The sequence below is a fragment of the Manacus candei genome, unplaced genomic scaffold (genome assembly GCF_025592945.1).
Source record: "Manacus candei isolate 608988 ecotype Guabito, Panama unplaced genomic scaffold, ASM2559294v1 h1tg000063l, whole genome shotgun sequence".
In the NCBI taxonomy this organism is placed as follows: domain Eukaryota; kingdom Metazoa; phylum Chordata; class Aves; order Passeriformes; family Pipridae; genus Manacus; species Manacus candei.
This window is the reverse complement of record NW_026138111.1, coordinates 4,329,064-4,349,812: the sequence shown is the minus strand read 5'-3', so window position 1 is coordinate 4,349,812 and position 20,749 is coordinate 4,329,064. Positions and strand designations below refer to the sequence as shown.

Sequence of the window (20,749 nt, the reverse complement as noted above, 5' to 3'; positions counted from 1 at the left end):
GGCGGGAGCCCGCAGAGGCGGGGGCGGGCGGGGCCGCGGGCGGGCGGTGGGCGGTGCGGCCCGGCCCGGCCCGCAGCGGCGGCGGCGACGCAGAGCGAGGCGCCTCGCCGGTCGCAGCCTGGTGGGGACTGGCGGCGGAGGCGGGTCCCCGGTGCCGCGGCCCGCCCGGCGCGGCGCCCGCCGGCTCTGCGCGGAGCGGCAGCGAGAGGTCCCGCAGCCCCGCGCCGCGCCCGGTGCGCACCTGCCCGGAGCTCGCCTGCGGAGGAGTCCAGACGCCCAGCAGGCAAGACCCTCCCCACTGCGCTGGCCGCCTGCGGTGCGGCAGCGGCGGGCACCGCAGTGCCCGCAGCGGGGCTGTGCTGCCCGAGCATGCGAGCTGCTGTGCCGCGATGCGGTGTGCGGGCAGCGCTGCCCCGCCGTGTGCCAGACCCTGAGCACCGCAGAGTCAGGGGCTCCGTCGTGCTCCGCGCTTGGCGAGTGCACGGACACGGTCTCAGCCTTGGCGGTGCTTTGCTGCGAGCGTAGGCATCGTTTGGCCGGAGCTCGCTGCGCTCTGGTGAAACAGGGGCTGAAGGCGAAGCCCGTGCCCGAGCCGAGGCACGGCGGTGGCAGGGCTGGGGCTGCAGCCCAGCACAACCCAGCCTGGGCACCAGCCCTGGGACGCTCTGGCACCGGTTACAGTGAGCCGGTGGTGCCCACGGGCTGGGGTGGCCATCTGCAGCTTGAATGCACCTGGAGCCCTGGCCTTCAGGGAAGGAAGGGATCATCCTATATACAGACCCCCCTGTGTCAACACTACGTGCGCTTGTTAATTATTTAGTAAGCGTATAGGGCTGTACGCCATTGCTCATGCACTGTTTGTTGTGTTTTGTGCTGCTTGTCGTTAACCCTTGGTCTCTTTTTCATAGCTTAAGAAATACAGGGAGTATATGCCCTAAGAAACCCTTTTATTTCTCACTCCTCTCACGTCCAGTCTTCTGGGTCCAGTGATGCAGGGGCTGCCTAACGGAGTGGCTGCTGTGCAGCATAAGCAGTATTATACAATATACAATTTCGTAATAAATTTGTCTGCCTCAGCGTGTACCTCTAGCATAATGGAGATGAGCTGTGGTTTGCTGCATGGCATCCTCCAGTGAGCCCCTGGAGAGGGTGGCCCTGACTCTGCTGCTTACCTCTAGCAGATTTGTCTATTTGCAGGGTGGTGACATTTTGTGCTCACCAGTATCCTCGTATTTCATCTCGTGCCCTTCATGTGCTGGCTTTGTAACTCTTTAATTTTTGAGATCAAGAATTCATGAATCAAAAGATGGGGGAGTGGGGAGGCTGAGTCAGATTGTGAAAAAGGAAAGCCAAGTGAGAGTGTGCAATTGCATATCACATTTACAAACATGGTTTCATTCATTCATCTCCAAATGTTGCTCCTGTTACTACTAATAAAGCTCTGGTTTCTCAGACCGGAGCTGCCCTGGGAACACTGATTTTCATGGGATTTTTACTTTATAGCCTCAATAGTATTTGTGTTACAGTATATTATTTTCCCAATTATGTTTTCATTACATTGAACATGTTAATATCAGAAAGAATTTGATAATATGAATGTGCTTCCCACACACTCCCTGTCGTTCCTATTATTCGATGTGCAAAGGAGTGACAGATTATATACCAGCAGCAATTTGTTTCCCTCCATACCAGTAAGATTTCCTAATTATGAAAACAAAAAAGCTTTTTCCCTGAGCATGCACCCCTGTTTGCTTCCTCTTTCTTTCTTCGTCTTGCTAATGATAGGCAACTCCATCATGGTGATTTTGGAGCTGCTGGAAATCTAGCTTTGTCTACTGAAATATTTCTACGGAAACCTTTATAGGCAAAGGGAGCCAGAGAGCAAGTCTGCTTTAAGCATAATGGTGTCTGGAGTTTTCTTCTCTGGCTGGGAGGTGTAACTGTGGAGTGTACAGTAATTAATTTAATCCAATGTTGAGAGAGAAAGAGGAAGAATGATTGTATCAGGAAAAAATAAGAGTCTTTTTAAAGTATCAGATGTAAAATTGAAGCAGCCATTTCAATGACCTTTGTGATTTCTATTTCAGACAAAAGGCAGCAACCTAGTACAAGGGTATCGTTTGTCTTCTCCCAACCTCATCCTTTGTTCTCCTTGGGTTTAGCCTGTCACTTCCTAGGGTTTGGCTCTGTCCCTTGTTGGGACAGCAGCACTTCTCACCCGTGACTCTCAGAAGTGCTGTACCAGCAGGTGATTTTTTTTTCTAGTACTCATTTCACATCTTCTCTGCTATGCAGTCTTTTTTTCTTCTTATGACCCTCTGAGTCTCTCTGTGTCTTATTTATGCTTCAGTATTTCTGCCTTGCCAAACATTGCGCTAGTTACTTTACCTTCCCCCTCTCTCTGCTTTTTGTCCACTCATGGCTTTTCTCTCATTTTTTTTCCCTTTCATATATCTTCTTCTTACATCTTTTTTTCCCCCCTCTCTTTCTTTCTTTTTATATCCTCTCCTGCTATCTCCTTTCTGACATCCCACTTCCATCCACTGTCTTACTCTACCTTCCTCTTGACATTTTCTCTCCACCCTGTTCCTTTTGTTATTGTCCTTTTCATCCCTTGCATTTACATATATATGTAAAATAATAATGTAATAAATATGTATACTAATATATTACATATATATGTGTATACATATACCTGTACTCTGCTCCATGTCTTCCATTCTCCAGCTGAAACAAAGAAATTACTTATGCTGGAAGTCTGACTGTATTGCATCCCTTTCTCAGCACCTGAAATACACTGCTCCTACCCATCCTCCAACACATATATTGGGTAGACTGAAGAATTAAGTGTGTGGGAAACGTTCCTAAATTCAGAAGTGTACTTAGGAAAGCATCTTGCTCAGGCTGCACTGTGAACAGAACAGTTGTTGTGCTCCCACTGGCAATACCAGAGGAGGACTGTAAGTCCCTTGAATTCAAGGACCTAATGACATTTCTCAATTTCAGGGTTTTTTTAATGAAAATATTATAATGTTAGATAAGGGACACTACCATCTCTTTGAACTATGCCTTGGATCTTGGACTGACCCAAAATAAGACCTCACAAAATGCTTTTCTTTTTTTTCTCCCCAATTGTTTTGTTTTATACATTCATTAAGCCACTTTTCTGCAGTTATTGGGAGAGAAATGCTTCTTCCTTATCAGTTCTAAGCTCTGCCTCTGAAAAGGGCTCTGTATGGGGTGAGACTGGAATCTTGGCTTTTCAGCTTCCCCTTTCTTTGGAGCCAAAGGGAGAGGAGAGAGCTATGACTGCAGGATCATATTCATTGGGTGGGAGATGGAAGAATAGATACATAAACCAAAAATACTACATTAACCTCAGAGGGTGGGGGGTGGAGTTGTTTAATAATTATTCCCCTTGACTATCACTGACTACAAGCACCATCATTGAGGATCCAGGGCAAATGTTAAATTTTGTTATTTAAATAAGAATCTTCATTTTTAAAAAGTCATTTAATAATTAAACTAATTTTTTTTGTCATTCAGAGAGCATACTACTGACTGACTGGAATGAAAACAGCTCTATCCCACGGACTCCACCTCTGCTTTCTGGCAGCTTACCTGACTCATAAAGAGAGTGGGGGGTTTTATGTGCCACCTACATCAACGCAACATTTTCCTTTGTGGTGAGAGTTAATCACCACCCCTGTCATATTATTTCACCCTATTGAAGTGGGGATTCTTTACCTTTCAAACCAGCCTTAAAACTTAGGGTGAGGTTTTTTTCTGAATTTGCACCATTGCAGATGGGGTGTGTTGAAGAGGAAACTGTGAAGTTTTAGCCATGGTGGTCGGAGATTTAAGGGGGCAAAGTTTTGCTTATATTTGTCAGAAAAACTAGGCATGCTTTGGGCACATAAAATCTCTCTTTATAACCTGTTTGTATAACCTGTGTCTCTTGTGGGCAGAGAGATCATATGTAGTAGACCGATATTTGTCAAGCAGAAAAAATTACATGAAAGAAAACTGGAAGGTAGGAATGAGAACAAAACACAGAAATGGCAATACAATGGATGCAGTGTGTGTAGAAGGCAGTGGAGGAAGGGAGAGGAGGAACAGAAAGTGCACCTCCTGGAAGGCTATTGGGAGTTACAAGAGAACATGAGTTACCCTTCCTCCTGGAAAGTGTGAGGAAGCTTAGACAGAAAAGCATGTGACTTTTTGCAGAAGGAATTCTTGAAACGAGGGAGAGGAAGGAACTGCTGTGGAGCTCAGCACTTACCTACTGTGAAGGAGAACCAGGGAAATCATTTGGTAAGAGTCTCCTCATTTCTCTGTCACAAAGGCAGGTAGAATCAAGGAACAGGAAGGAAAGGGGAAGACCAAAAGGACAGAAGTTAACCATTGGCAGATGTCAGTGAAGGAAGGGTAGAGAAAGGAAGCTGCTGCCGTGTTGGCAGAAAGTTTCCAGGTCCTCTGTGGGACCTGGAAATTGACAGAGAAATAAGGGGTGTGCCACACGACAGGAGACGGGGAGCATCCTGTCAGGAATGAGCTGTCTGACCATACATCATATAAATATAGGTTATTTCCATTCTTGATGTGTTTCAGTCTTAAAATGCACCACAGATACAGCACCTCTGCCTTGAAGATATAGAAGCTGTAGCTGTCTCAACCTTCCTGTAACCGCCTCCTCCTTCTCACATACCAGAATTAACCCCATATTATCTCCTCTCCTGCACTGTGGGTCCTCAGCCTGGCTCCAATCATCCTTCTTATCGATTGCACCTGCTTCATGACTGGGGCACAACTCAAGATGAGGACTTAGCAGTCATCTGCAAAGATGTGCTTCTCAAAGCAGAGGCACTAATGAGCTCTGTGAAGGAAGCATGCTGGGAGAGGCACCAGCAGGGAGAAAGAAGAGCAAAAAGAGAGCCTATCATCTGAGAAAGAAACAGACTTAGGAGACTATAGGAGACTCTAGGATTATTGCAGTGGGGAGACTAAAGGCATGGAAGCCTCAGGAGGAAAGTGAATGTGGGAGGATGGAGCCATGGATGGTTAAAAATAACAGTATGGTACTCCACTGATATTTTAAACCTGCTGCCTTTGAAAACCCTTCTGAGTTTTGAAAAGCAAACCTTACATTTAATTGTTCTAATTGGTACTGACCATCCAGGACCGCTGGCATTTTGGGCCAGTCATTTTGTCCAGCAACCCCCATTTTCTTCACTCCAGGTCTAATGGTTGCAACCAAGTCTTCAGCAGATTGCTCTTTGTACCCTGCCTGATGTAAATATCAATGTATCCCCAATTATGTTTTCATTTCTCTGAAAGGGAAATGGCATTTGTGAGTAGCACACTAACTCCATGTGATAATGATGCTATCACAAATTAGAGGTAAATTAAAGCACCATTCACAATCAATTTGTACAATGTGGAATTTGGACCTGGATTAATTCAGACCTGAAAGCCATTTTTTTTTTTATGTTTCTGAACAACTGCCAGCTTTTCAAGCCTGTGGCTGTTCCAAGTAATGCATTAGTCTCTGTACAAATAACACATGTGAGATGGGACCAAGTGGTAGCAAACCTGCTGGGGCTTTGAACCTCCTGGCACTTGTAATGGGTGTGAGAAAATCAAGGGAGGAACAATAAATAAAAGAATAAAGAAAAGAGAAGTAGAAAGTGAAGGACATCTGTGCATTTTGATAACAATTCTTCAGTAACACAGCAACATAGAATGGAAATACATTGTCTGGTTAATGCAAAGCAGTTATTTGCTATGCCAGAGCCATCTCCTAGAAATCTTTTTTTTTATTTTTAAATTAAGTTTTGTCTTTTAACCATGAAAGGTATCAGTTTCTTCATCATCTTTCTCCCCTCCTCCCTTGCCTTTATCTTCCCACTTCCGAGTAAGGATATAAATAATGTTCCCTCTCATTTCCAGTGTAAATTTATTCATGAACATTTTAAAATGGCTTATTGTCAGTTCTTGTTCCAGAGTTTACTTTTACCTTCAATAACTCTTGTGTCCTTAGTGCTCACTCCTGTCTATTTCTGGAGAAAAGTCAGCTTGCCTTTCCAGGGAAGCTTTGCCGTGCTGTCCCAGCCACACTTCACTCCTCTCCTTGCATCTGGCAGGCTCTCCATTTTCCTGCTTCCTACAGAAGATGACCTCTAACACTCAGAGCACTCTCTGCCTGTGGTAATGTGATCTCGTGACAGCAGCAGAAAAAGGTGTCAGCAGTCCTGTATCATGTTTCCAATCCAGTCTTTGGATGATGATAGGTCTGGGGAAGGACATTTATCTTTGTTTCTCTGCAGGCTCCAGTAATAGTCACACATCTCTATTTTACACTAAAATTGCTTTTACAATGCCAAATTAATTATTAATACATATATTACAATATTTTCAGTATTCTGTAGCAATGAAATCAGACACTGTGCCACTTGCTGCCCTTTGGCTTGTGGCATGGCATGCAGTCCTTTTGAATGTACCTGTGTGGTACCCCCACCTCCTGTGTTTACACTCTGTGTTCCTAGGCACCCAGGCTTTATAGCCACGATAAAGCAGCTTTCACATATTCCTGACTTTTTGGTAATTGCGTGACTTCTGCTATTTTTTCTTACATGATTTTCTGGACTTGCTGAAATGTGAGTAATGTAACTGGAAAGTGATGATTGAAGTGAGAGACTCTTTTTGAGGGAATGTTGGTCATGATTGATTAGCACTGCACACATCACGTCCTCAAGTGGCACTTTCTCCCCATGTAGGGGGAGATCTGGTGATATTGCCCCTGTCTGTTGAGCAGACATGCATTAGACCTGTGTATATCCCATGAAGGTTGTTAAAAAGCTTTGCTGGGTTTATTTCACCCATGCCATTGAGAATACATGGTAACACCTACATTGTGATGTACCTACCACATCACTCAAAAGCCTTAATGCCCTTAGTCTGATCTTCAGTCCAATTTGGGCACATAGCTTTCCACTTCATCATGGGTTTATATCAGAACATATTATTCCCAGTCAATATAGTTTGGCCAGAGTACAGATTTTGGGGTACTATCTGAGCTTTTGTTTCTTTTTGCTACATAAATGATCTGTGGCATTGGAAAAGGTCACAGAAACCTATTAAAACCTGGATATGAGGTGTGTGGGAGGAAGAGGTGCCACACATATCTGCATTGGTTTCAACACAACTCCTACTTTAACTTGGAAGCAGCTATCATCTGGGGCAGCTTCTTCTCCCTCTCCCACCCACTCTCCCCTTATGGCCTGCAGGTGCTGGGCTGTAGCTTCTCTCATATTTTTGCCTGAATGGCTGAATTAGCGCATTTTTCAGCACTGATGAAGATGGTCTAGAATTTTGATAATTCTCCATTACTTCATAAAATGCATAAAAATAGTTTGCTTAAAGGCCATAGCAGTTCTTTAGGCTTATTATCATTAGTAGTTTAGAGACCATGGTTCCATTTTAGAAGGAGTTCTTTAGATATAGCAGACTAAGTGATTTTGTGCTCTTCTGCTTTTCCAGAGGAATTGAAATGATGTGGTTAAAGATCAAGTGATTTTCATTTCTTATATGGCACAGAGCAATTTATTTGAAATCTGCACTTTTTATTTTCAATAGCATAGGGTGTAATGGAATAAGTAAAGCACCTTTCTTTTGTTAGTCACTTATGATTTTTGTTCTCACACCCATCTCCAATTGTCTTTGCAAACCACCAAGAAGTTATGTAGAGCTTGTGATGCTTCTGAGTAGTGGAGCTGCTGTGATGTCTTGCTGCTTCTGCCCAGCAGGATTGGTCCAGATCGGTTGTAGCTCAGCTGCCTGTACATGGTCAGCAGGCTCTGACCTCTCCCTGCCTTCTGAGTGACTTTGCTGAGTTAGTCTAGGGACAGGAGCTAAACCCCACACCCAGACACAGAGTTGTGACAGGTTGATCCCCTGCGGGTCCAGCTGAGTTGAAGTGGGATAAGAATGGAACAGAAGCCTTTTGCTTCAGAAAAGAATTTGTGGCAGGAGCAGCAAATCCTGATGACTCTGAAACTTGAAGAGGAAGCTTGTGCTGAAGTTTATGTTGTATAAGGTTCTGACTTATTGATAAAACCCTAGGAAGGAAGTGAGCCTGGTTGTGTTCTCTGTTGGACTGTGTTAGTGCTGAAGACTTTCTGAGGATGTTTGTGATAATACAGAATCACAGAACATTCTGAGTAGGAAGGGACCCACAAGGATCATCAAGGTCCAGCTCCTACAGGTTTCTCTGAAACCCTGGCACTCTGTGTGAAGGTTGCCTGGAGTGTAATTGTAGCAGATGAACTGGGTGAACTCTCATAAACATTTAACAGGTATTGATCTAGAGAAAATATAATTTTGCATTTATTAGATGCTGTTGGTCAAGCGTGTAGATCAGAGATATCCCAAATCAGGTAGATAATGAGTGCTCTTATAAAGAGCAGATAATAAAGCTTTTTTAAGTACTCATTAACAGTAACAAAACCTTGATAAAACATTGTCTGATTTTTATAAAGTACTGAGCCTCCTGGATTCCAATGGAAATCAATGTTGGCTGTTGGTGCTAAGCATCTCTAAACATTGTATTTGTGGTTTTAGACCCAGGTTAAATCCCCATTGACTTCAGACACTCTTTTAATCAGCCTAAGGACTGAATATTTAGCCTTCTGACAATCATTCTTCTTGCAACATTGTCTCTCTGTTGCTCTGCTTCACTCATGGGTAAGATTTTATTTTCCTTAAGAATTCAGTGTATCTTCTCTGCAGAGAGCTCAAATCTAGGGTCCTACTCCTTACTTTGTACATAAGCATCTCTGATTGATACCCCCCACAGCCCTGAGAAGTACTTACAACTTGGACAGAAGTAGCACAAGAAATGACAGCTCTTTCTGGTGTTTAAAAATGTGTTTTCTAAAAATAATAAATGGGAATTATAGAAAAGAAGAGAAAATATTATTGTAGGGAGTAGCCTGTACTGAACTCCCAGGTAATGGGTTAACACAAGCAAGATAAGGATCAGTCAAAGAGTTAGGACACCAGTGTATGGCACTGCTCTTTTCTGCTTGTATTTGTTCTAAAGAAATTTAAAGATTTCTTTGAACATAGTGTGTCTATGTCAGGGACTGAATTTGTAGCATTTCTTTCTATGTAAAGGAGTAAGGGACATCTTCGGTTTAAACCTTTTTTCGTGGTCTTATATGCAAGCAGGAACCTCTTCACTAGAACACTGCATATGTGTATCCCAGGTTAAAAGTTAGCCATTTAAATGATAACTTTATCATTCATATCATATACAATGTAGCAGAGCATGTGGAAGTGGGGATAGGGCCTTATTATTGGTACTGGATTACCTGGAAGGAGACCTAGGATCCCAAAACTGTCATCTGTGCCCCTCCATCATTGGAATTGGGCATTTCAGAACAGTTTACCTTATTCTAGGAAATTCTCTTCTTTCCTTCAAAGCAAATATTACCTCATGATCACATGCTAGACAACATAGCAAGAGAAAAATTCTTTCCAGTCCAAAATATGACTATCAGTTTTTGCACATGAGGCATCATCCCTAAATTCTCATGGCGACTCATCACACTTCTGATCTGCTTCAGTACCTAAGGCAGAGCTTGGTACCAAATAATCACGAAATATTGCTTATTTTCTCAACTATTACTATATAATTATACCTGTCAGATGAGCAAATTCTTGTTTAATAACTTCCAGGTAGATGGCTACACATTATATGAGGGAGGGGATTTGCAGTTTGCAGAAATATGCTGTTCTAATAACAGTCATTTGTAATTTGTAAACTGTATTTACCAGATCTTATGAGCATTTCAGAGCAGATGAATCTGTTGGAAAGCCTTTTCCTTTTGGTGGAAACATTTCCTAATTAATTGCCCTTCTTTGTGTTTCAGAGAAATTAAAAAAAAAAAAAAGCATCAGCCAATTTCACTTTACATTTCTTGGCATGTAGGAATAAAGCCAAGTGTTCTTTCTTTTATACAGTAGGAGAAACTAAGGAAAGGGATAATAATTGAACAGAATGAACTGGACATTTCTACTGAAGGGACAGGTGCCCACTGGCTCTCATTTACTCTAGCAAAGATTAAAATAGAACATCAGAAGATTAGCAAATACCAGAACATCAGATGCCCAAAAGATGAGAGCTTGAGATTTTCCTACAAATGTTTAATTTTCCACCAAAACAAAATAACAAAGTGTTCATTTTAGAAATGTATCTTTTATGGTTGATTAGGAAATTACAGTAAGGGAACAGCCTGGTGGGGATGGGAATTTACAGTGGATGCCCCAGAGCTCATCACAGCAAGGACAGCTTTCAAAAGGACAAAGAAAGAAAGAAAATCCAAGTGCTTTTTCTGCCCCTGCATGAGGACAGGTCCAGAAGGCCAGCTAATAGTCAGGCATGCACACCGCTGTCACCAGCTTGGCATTGGTCCTACAGACTCAGCAGCAAGGCAAAAAATGAACAAAAATTCTGCAGGAGCTTCCCTGCCTGTCTCTCTCCAACTGTATGTCAGGCCTAAGGAAAACAGAGACAGCATGGGATTTCTCAGCAGGGCTCCTTTCCATTTCAGATCTGAGACTGTGGTGATTTGTATCTTTGAATATGTTTTTCTGTTCGTTTTCCTTTTAAGAATGCTGAAGAAAGGGGTGTCAACACAAAGGAAGATGTATGTGTCACTCCATACTGCTCTGGTTTCTGGCAGCAGTCGGGCTGCTGCTTGGAACTGGCTGGAAAAATTGCTGTCACTGGTTTTGTTGTTGGTTTTCTGAGGAAAGAAAAAAATGCCGGCACTGATAACTGATTGACTCAGAGCATACAAAGCCATAAAGTAAAAATGTGCCCAAAGATTTTCCTCAAAAACCTGAAACCTTCCAAATGTCACCATGATGCTTCAGAGTGCCTTCTCTTGCATGGCCATACCCTGTGTCCCAGGGACCTCAGTGGCTTGGATCTGGAAATGAGCATCACCTCCCCTCCTTAGGCATCCTTATGGAAGTCTCTGGCTGCAGTATCCCATGAGAAACTCCCATCAAGAGAACACAGCCCATAAAACATGTTCTGCCCATCTTCAGTCTCCAAGTCACAGAAATTATGAGGTTGGGGGTGCCTCTGGCAAACATCTTGTACAGTCCATGCTCAGAGCAGGGTTAGTGACTGTGAGTTGCTCAGAGCCACATCCAATTGGATTTTGAGTATCTCCAAAGATTGATATCCTGCAACCTCTCTGAGCAACCTGTGCCAGTGCTTGGTCAACCTCACAGTAGAGAAGTCAATCATGATGGCAGCACTTCCTAACACAAAACCTAACAACTCCAGATTCTTCCTCTCTCCCTCTCTCTTTCTTTGGTTTTGTTGTTTTTTGGTTTTGGGGGGGGGTTGATATTTTTTTTTAAGGGAAAAGAAAGAGATGCAACTATTTTCATAAAAAGAAACCATTTTTTTTAAAGATCACTTAGTGTTTTCCTCAACAAACTCTCCACATGGACACTTTGGGAATAATTCCACTACTTCTGTCTTCATACCAGAGCAGCACCTGCCTCTGGGTTGTGTTACACCGTTGACAGAAGGGTTGATGACACCACTGATCATTTGTAACATTATTTATTTATTACCTGTTAAGTGCATTCAGGCTCTTTGTGGTAGACACTGCCCAAATAAATCAAAAGGAATACAATCTGTTTTCAAAGTAGGTGTTATTTACCTGTTAAACAGTCAGCTGCAAAGAAATGGGTAGAGAGAAGCAAGGAAACCAAAGCTTTTGTGCTAATTTCTGAACTTCAGCGTCACTGTGGCCACACATGGGAGAAGAGTAAGATCCTGGCTGTGCTGCCCAAGGGTGGGTGTTAGTCAGTCAAATGGACAGAGATGTCCTGTAGGTGTGACCTTTCCTGGAGTCATATGAAATCACTCTGGTGACTGTTGGGCACTATATTCATTTTTAAAAGCTGCAGTACAAGTGCACTTAAGAATTAATGCATATTTTAGAAGGACATACTTTTTAAAAAGCCTAAGAAGTAGTCGTTTGCATTTTTCAGTTGTGGTGTTTTTGTCAGGAAATGAGCTTAAAAGAAAAAGAAGCATGTGCACAGTTATCCCTTCTCTTGGAAAAATGCCTTTCCATTGAAAAGACATATTTTCAAGTCTACAAACAGAGCAGTAGGGGATTTCTTTTCTCAGTAGGGCTTCCCAAATAGAGGAAAAAAGGAAGAAAATTTGTGATTTCGCCAGAGGAAGAAAATGTGATGTTTAAGGGGGCAGGTGTCAGAGTTTTGAAGGCTGTCCAGAACTTTTGGGGCAGTCCAGCACTAGCCCTTCCAAATACCACCACTGAGAAGAATGCATGGGGAATTTAAGAAAGGGGATGAGGTGGCATGGTGAAACACTTTGCCCGTGAAAATCATGTCTTTGGAGAAGAAACTGCTTTGCTGGAGCAGAAACTCAGCGCTAAGGACACTGATGCCAGCTTTGGCTTCTAGACAGGAGGGTGTTTTGGAGGGCTGTGGTGAAGGCCTTGCCTCCCTGCTCCCTGGCATCCCGAGCAATGCCAATCTGCCCTTGCAGCTGGGTGTACCCCCACTTCAAGTGCTCAGCATTGCCCCTTGCCCAGTGCCCACCAGACCATGAGGCTGCCAGAGCCCAGCACTGGTGCCTCATGGCACGGAGCAGCCAGCAGTGCAGGAGGCATCATCTCACATACTGATTTGGAGCCACAGAAGTTTCTTGCATGATTTGGAAGCAGGAGCTGGTATCCACTGAGATGTGGGCACATGAATCCAGCCTTGGTATCAAAGATGTCTACTCCCATAGGGAGCAACCAGGAACTTTGCATAGATTGGTTGCAACAGTGCTGCTGCATCTAGTTTTAAATGCAAATGCAGGCAACAGTGGAGAAACCAGGTGTCTCACTCCTTCCCAAGAAGGAGAGGCAGGGCTGAGCATGCAGCCGTTGCTTTGGCACAGGCTCCATTTAGGTCCCTCTCTGATACTCTTGAGTATGCAGACCATATGTTACATCCCAGCTTTCTCTCTCCTGTTTATTTCTATCCATTTTCCTGTATGCCATCAGCTCTGAAACTCTTTTTTCTCTACTAGTCTCTCTTGGCCAGCAGACTATAATTCCTAGGTCATCTTCAAAGGGGACACAGAGCAGTAAAACCCAAGCCCTGGGGTGATGCTGGAAGCTTACCAGGTTGCAACACGGTTATTCCCTTGACCCACGTAGTAAAGCACATGTAAATTTGTAGTGTAGTGGAGGCACACAGTTTTTTGATGGTTTACATACTGCCTTTTTGTTACTGCACTTCTGGATGAAAGCAGTCAGCTGCAGATCATGGCTCTGCAGGTTGTGGCCTAATGAAGAAAAACTCAGAGGGAGGATCAGGCACGTTTGGTGTAAATTGTCCAGTGAAGACCTGCTCACTCAAAAGCAGAAAGAACCAAATAGCAGGAAACAATTCTTTCTGTCAACATGTAGCCCCAAATCACTTTGATGTTTGACTACTATCCACATTTCTGGTTTTTTTCCAGGTGATTCCTGACACCACCTCTAAGCTTTTCTACTCTCTGATATTTTTTGCTAGCTAATATGAATAATGAGAGATTTCTATAGCTCAGCTAGCTGGCTTAAAAGTGTATTAATTTTGTGTTCCACTGGAATACATGGTGTCAAACAACAGCCACAGAAATGCAAGTACCCTCAAAATAAACTTCTACCTACATGCAAAGAGAAAAGGTTTTATTAGAGATTGTAATAACCACATAAAATTATTTTGACCAGTTTCTTATAAAGGTGGCTTCACTGATACCTTGGAACAGTCTTCCAGGAAGATTTAATTTAATCCATACTGCAGTCAGTGTTTTCTTTGGAACTACAATATTTTTCTCAGAAAGATGTTCACCCTCCATCTCATATTTACTAAGTAGACGCCAACTAGACCTGTGTTCAGTGATATTGACAAGGCCAGTGTTATAGGGATTTAAACAGAGAACAACAGAAAGCCATACACAAACCAGAGCAGTTCTTGCTGGCAGTTCAAAAATGCTTGCACAGGATCATGGGGTATTTGTCTCAGATTCAGAGCTATTCCTTGTCTCTGACTCAGACTCTCTCATCTTTCAATACAATTATTCTGTAGAAGATCAAAAAAGAATTCCTTTTTTTTCATGTTTTCTCCAAGCAGCTCCGACACCCAGCGAAAGATTTCTCAGGATGCCAGAGCCAGCAAAGTCAACCTCAGCCCCCAAAAAGGGCTCCAAGAAAGCTGTGACAAAGACCCAGAAGAAGGGCGATAAGAAGCGGCACAAAAGCAGGAAAGAGAGCTACTCCATCTATGTCTACAAGGTGCTGAAGCAGGTTCATCCTGACACTGGCATCTCCTCCAAGGCCATGGGCATCATGAACTCCTTCGTCAATGACATCTTTGAGCGCATTGCTGGAGAAGCCTCCCGCCTGGCCCATTACAACAAGCGCTCTACCATCACCTCCCGGGAGATCCAGACAGCCGTGCGCCTGCTGCTCCCAGGAGAGCTGGCCAAGCATGCTGTCTCTGAAGGCACCAAGGCTGTCACCAAGTACACGAGCTCCAAGTAGCCAGACATCACCTCTGCAGCGGGACCATCAAACACCAGGCCCTCCATGCAAGCACGGGTAAGGAGCCATGGTCTGGATAAATGTCACAGCTATTATCCACAGCAATTTGCAGCCTTGGGATGGGCATGAAAAGCTACCCAGTGGAAGAGGAGACAGTGATCTGGATGTCAGCTGATTTTCATAGTCTGTTCAGGACGTGGAAAGGATTTGTCAAGGCTCATGGAGGAGGCTCTTGCTTTCACATCTCATTCAAAGAACTGACCAACCATACTGTATCCAATCTCCTCTGTGCTTAGCAAACACGCATGTTTGGCACTGGCAGGGGAGACTGGCAGTGGCAGACACCATCCCTGAAGTCTTCCTGTTTGACTGCTTTCTCACAGTCATCTGATATGGGCACTGAGGAGTCAGCACTGGCATCTTCTCTCATAGCCTGGATCCCTCCTGATGTGCAGTGGCTCAGCCCACCCTGTGCTGGCAGAAGCAACAGCTACCAGGCACACATTGATTCAACAGCTATCTGTGCTTGACAGCCTGTTTTAAAGAGCAAACCTGGCAGGCAGGCAGATGCCCAAGTTGATACTAAGTGCTAATCCTCCTCATTGCTCCCGATGGATGAGCCATGGAGCAGGCTGAGGGTGCTGGCGCTGCCTACACCTTGTGCCAAGGTGGAGAGTTGGACAAAGCGAGATGTTGGGACTGGGTCACCACCTTTCCTGGCTGCTGCTTTGCCTGCTTTAGGACTTGCTTTGGTGTGCAAGACTTTGCTAATTCTGCTGCTTTTTACAGACTTTTCCTGCCTTGACGCTGCCTGGGCACTCCCACCGTAAGTGTGGGTGAGAAGGGGTGGGACCCATGAGTGTCCCCTCTCCTGTGAGCTCTAGGCTGGTACAGGACAAACATTAGAGAAGTGTTGGGAGGGGACTGAGGATTTGGGAAGGCATCTGGTATGGGAGCAGAGGTGGGTAATGCATTCTGGGGGGGAAAGAGGCTGGCTCCCTGCAGAGATCACTGCAGGCAGCTCACCTGGCCCTGCCTTCCCTGCTTTGTTCAGCAGTTAGAAAGCAAAACCAAAAACTGGGGCTGGGTGGATGTATAGGGACACTTTCCTGCATCCCAGATATTTTAAAGATTACTCCCCACATCTTCTCAAAATCCACAGTAAGGTGAGCAATAATAGAATCTTGTTAAAAGCCATAGAGATTAGTGGAGGCATATCCTGGTTACAGGTTTATCTTGCCCAGACTGCTGGATAGCAGAAGAGCATGTGTAGCACTGGTGTGAAGTTGAAACTTCCCACTCAAAACACAAAATTAGCCAACATTAAAAAAAAAATCAAAGTCTCTGGTAGGCAGTAATGCTCAGATAAAAAATATGCATGTCTAAAATAACAACAGTTTTCTGCAAATTATTCTGTAAATAAAAGGAGCAGCAAAGGCACAGGATCCAGAACTAAGTGCAGAGTCTCCCTAAACTCCAAGACCTTGTTTTTAATCAAAAAGTAAATTCATACTCCAAAATAGCAGCCTTGCAGTACATCTCTAACTTTCCCCTGCATTTATCTCTATCGTGTTTCTTTATGCTTTGAGAGTGATTGGAACCTTTAAAAAATTTAGATTGCTTTTGGAGCTGTAGGACTCTGCCTCTCCAGAAGATTCAGTTATTCCTTGGTTTTATAATAACATTGCAGTCATTTTTCAGTTGGTCTGAGGAGAGGACTGCATAGACCTGCTCAACCAAGAGCACCTCAGAAACCCAAGAGCAGCCTGAAAGTGTGATCTCTGTGCAGGAGTGAAGGTCAAGTTGTTTATGGGCTGCTCCCAGCCCCCTGCATTGGTTTGAACACCCCACACCTGAAAAGGGACTTTCCTACCACACTCTACTCAGTGATAACACGCAGCTGTGTTTCATAGCCTAATGCCAGCAGGAATATCTGCTGATATCTCTCAGAAAGAACAGCACCTGGTTAGCTGGCTGCCAGGACCCACAAGGAGCTGCTCCCAGCAGCAGCACCTGTACTCAGCAGTATTGGTAACCTGGGCCACTTGGCCAGGACACTTTGGAGGTGACAGCTTACTACTTACTTTTGTTTTCCAATCAAAGAGTCAAAATCAGATGCCAGAGATTAAAATGTACCTGCAGTGAGCCTAAAGCCACCATCCTTGGCCATCAGAAATCCAGACAGTGGATGATGCATAAGGGGAATATAGGGAGTGAAGGGCTGGTTGACATTGCTGGAGCTTTCTTCTTCTGTCCCTACGAGCTGCAGGTCAGAATTAATCCCCCTGGGGAGTCATCTTGAAGGTAGAAATTCGAAGTGGAATAAACTTACTCCAGCCTAAGCAATGTGTGCGAGCCAGGACACACATCTCCTAGGATTACTTGGCATAGCCTCTAAACCCTCACTCTTTTGAGCAGAGCAGAGTCCTGCTTCAGTCTCCACAAGCTGCAAGAAATCAGGAAAATAAAATGAGATGTCAGTCCTCCAGGGTCACCTGGGTGGCTCGAGGAGCCAGGAATGAGGCTGGTCTTTTGGGCAAGAGCTGCTCACCCTATACACCTACTCACAGTACTGGTCCCATTTGCTTCTGCCATTGTTGCCACTCTCCATTTTTGGAGCTTGTTTCAGAGAGAAGAGAGACAGTGATTTAAGGCTACAAAAATACCTGAAGACTTAAAGAGGATTTTTATATTGTCTAAAGCTGAGTGACTGAGACTGATCACATCCATCCATTTATAGTTTAGGTTGTCCTTGCACACATCATTTTCTCTTTAGTCTCTCTTTGTAGTTTTTTTTACTCGCCCCTGACAATGTGAAGCACAGGATTGAGGAACTGATCCATGTTAAAATGAAAAAGTTTTTTTTCTCTTCTTGAAAGATTTGTTTTAACCCAGTTCTGGTGGCTGCTCTGTTCTGTCACTGTTGTACAGACACTTGTGCCAGTGAAAGGAAGGGATGATCCAGGAAAGGCAAGGCTGGTATAAGCTAGGACTGACACAGAAAGCAGTTGGGAAGTTAATGGCCCTAGTGTCAAGGGAAAATGAAGAAAGGAAATCTGAGTCTCCTGCAGTGGTTGAGTTAGCAGCAAAGATGAGGCTTTTAAATATGCCACTATGGGTGTTACCCATGCAGTGTCCCACGAGCAGTTTCTCTTGCAGTCCCGATGCTGGAAATCAGGTACATCCCATTTCTGCAGATCCCAGAGGACTCAAGTGTTTCACAAGTGAAAGGGAGCAGGTTGGGAAGGGGACTCTGCTCCCATGCAGCCACCCAGCTGTAGCAGTTGGAGGCTCCTTGTTCAGGCAAACCTGCAAGGCAGCCTGCCCTTCCCGCAGCTGCCTGCTGCTGTACGGGAGCACACTCACAGCAGTTTAACAGGAATTATTTTGAATGTGATGAGCTTGGACTGAGCCTTAATATTAGAGGAAACAGAAGGTGGTCTAAAAGTTCAAGGATCAATTGTCCACTAAGTAATCTGAGGTGTGACATACTTCACAGTTCCCTGATAAGGAGATTGGCTACAGAAGAGGGGTTCTACACTCCAGGATCCATGCTTTTAAAATAATGCATATTTCCAGATCTGGAATTGATAAAATTGTTTAAAACTGGAGATAATATACCAAGCCCCACTGTCCCTATCTGATTCCTACTGCAGTCCCAGGAGTATCTCTAGGCCACTCCTGTGTTTTGTGAGTTAAAAAAGTAAATCAACTACAGATTGAAAGTTGGAAAGGAAGATGAAAAATGTAATACAGCCTTGCTATTAACCTCATATTAACCCCAAGGACATCACAGCACTGAGTTATTTATTTTTGTGTACAAAAGAAATAAAACAAGCTGCTATAGATCTACATCTGATTTTCCACCCTGCTTCGCTAGAAGGGCTTAAAGTCCACCTGCTCTTCACAGCACAGCTCAACCTACAGAGGAATTGAGTGGCCACCTGCATGGAGGTTTGCTCCTGCTCAGGACAGACAGGTTTTTATTCAAGCATGGTGAAAACAGGCATAAAAACAAGTGGGGAGGAAAGTGCTTGTCCTGGACACCACTGTGTGTCCTAGGGAGGGACACTACAGAGCCCTGCCCAGCAGAGCTGTGTGGCTGTGCACCCTTCTGCTCTGGTGACAGGCATCCATGCAGATAGCTCCATGTCCTGACCACCCCTGGAGCAGAGCTTGGCATGGTCTCTGAGCAGCCCTGAGCATTTGTCCCATCATAGCATTTCCTGACGGTTTACATCCAGATCAAATTGTTTACAGGGAAAGGAAAGAATGTGAACTAAATCATAGAAATTATTTGCTGACAGAGTTTTGAGAGCTCCCTGGGACCAGTACCTGGGGAGTAATCTTTCATGCTTACTTCATGCATCGTGTCTTGTGGGCTTATGTACAGTTTTTCTGACAGTAAGTGTTACATCAAGTATGATCCATGTTATATTGCTGCTGGTTTATGACCTATCTTAGTGCTAATTACCTGTTTTCTGTTAAATGTATAAATAAAATATAAATGCCAACCTGTTGGAAATCAATGAGACCCAGCTGTCAGGGTGTCTTTGCTTCCTTATTACCTTTGCTACCTTATTACCAAGGTCCCCCCAGGTCCTGCATTTCTCCTTCTCCATGGTATTTCCTTCAGACCCAGAGTGACAGCAACCACCCTTCCAACAGAAATGGAGCCCAGCTGGTCCTGGCAGAGGGTCAGTGAAAAACCAGAGGAGCCCTGCACTGAAAAGATGTCACAGGCTGCCACTGTGAGTCCTCATGGGGCATCCCTCACCCCAAACACAGGTGCAACATAAACATCTTTTTTTCTCAAGGCCTTCCAGTGAGCTTGCCCCAGACAGAGCTGAGCCTGCAACCTGTCCTTGCCACACTCCTTGTGTGCTTGGGGAGTGCTCTCCCTGGCACCCATCACTTAACCCCTGGGTGAGAACAGTTTTGACTTGCACAGACTGAACACTGTGATTGGAGAAGTGTTTTATGCACATTCAGAATTTCTGTTCATCCGAATCAACAATTGCTCCCCTAGAAACATCTTTCCTTGGGCTATGAGAAGTTTATAGGCAACAAACATGGAATAAGATGTAGTGTCTGAAAAATCCAGGATGAAAAATACCTTCCCTTTAAAGAATGATTGCTAAATACGTTCCAGTGAAACACTCACCTGCTGGACATCAGCATCATAATGCACTCGTGGAGTGGGAAATGAATATGCTGTGCTAGACATTGTTTGCTGGAGAAACAAGCTAAGACTTGAGATATGCCATATGATAGAAATTAGAGCTAAAAATATTTGTAGTCTTTCTAAAGACAGACTCACAAGCTTAGCATAATTGGGAAAATCAGTATTTGGAGAAAAAAACCTTGTAACTAAATCATCTGAAGTATTTATTTCCAAAGAAATAAATTATGCTGCCTCTAATACTGATTTTCATTTTGATATCCCTTTGCAGACACCCACAAAGCACTTTCATAACAGAGCTGACTCCTGGGTCTCAGGAAGACCCAAACCAGGTTACAAAAGGTAAAGCATAACCTATGGTCATGCTTCTTCTGGATATTGGGAGAACTCAGGAACATCAGAAGAAACTATGAGGACGAGGTTTAAAATAAGAGGAGCAACCCTTCAGGCAACAAGAGGTCCACTATTGAGCTTTTGCCAGCGGATGTTAGAGATGCTAGAATTTGGTTCAAGGACAAGCTACTGGGAGAAAAATCCTTTAAGACTTGCTAAACACATATAAACTATGCTGAAAATTATTATAGACTGAGAGAATACGAAGAGGAAGTTACTGTGTGTGTCTGTCTTATTCCTACAGTCTTTCTTGCCTATTCTGTCATGGCCACTACTGGAAACAAGATTTTGGGTTGGATGCACCAAAGGGCTGGTCCAGGTTGTCTGCATACACTCAAATGCAGTCTACCTTGTGCTATGCATGAACTGTGAAGAGTTTCAGGCAGTTTTCTTAGGCCTCTGGAGCTTAGAATAAAGCATAAAAAAAAGCTTTTTACCTCCCTTTTCTATGTGACTTCTGCAGTTGCATTGATGGTTATGTGGATGCTGTTAGCCTGGCTTACATAAAAGATATAGAAATGTTTTATTTCTAAAATAGTTA

At 43.9% G+C, this 20,749-nt stretch overlaps 2 protein-coding genes across 8 annotated transcripts in view; one reads left to right on the top strand and one right to left on the bottom strand.

Moving 5' to 3' along the window:
- TRMU (tRNA mitochondrial 2-thiouridylase) overlaps nucleotides 1-20,749 on the bottom strand; it is a 376,674-nt gene that overhangs the window by 136,801 nt on the left and 219,124 nt on the right. The window lies entirely within an intron of this gene.
- On the top strand, nucleotides 95-19,167 carry LOC127478903 (histone H2B 5-like). Of its 7 annotated transcripts, XM_051805190.1 has the most exons (5): nucleotides 505-2,248; nucleotides 2,785-2,960; nucleotides 3,547-3,686; nucleotides 4,228-4,314; nucleotides 4,612-19,167. In XM_051805190.1, exon 5 carries the CDS (start codon nucleotides 14,082-14,084, stop codon nucleotides 14,631-14,633), a length of 552 nt encoding a protein of 183 aa, XP_051661150.1. In that variant the 5' UTR covers nucleotides 505-2,248; nucleotides 2,785-2,960; nucleotides 3,547-3,686; nucleotides 4,228-4,314; nucleotides 4,612-14,081; the 3' UTR covers nucleotides 14,634-19,167. The 7 variants fall into 7 exon arrangements, with proteins under 7 accessions (XP_051661155.1, XP_051661151.1, XP_051661152.1 ...); XM_051805191.1 differs by lacking the exon at nucleotides 4,228-4,314 and having other exon boundaries at nucleotides 503-2,248; nucleotides 14,224-19,167; XM_051805189.1 differs by having other exon boundaries at nucleotides 4,228-19,167.

What these genes read in the sequence shown, in the direction of transcription:
- LOC127478903 (XM_051805190.1), top strand. Translation starts at nt 14,082, where the DNA reads ATGCTTGCACAGGATCATGGGGTATTTGTCTCAGATTCAGAGCTATTC.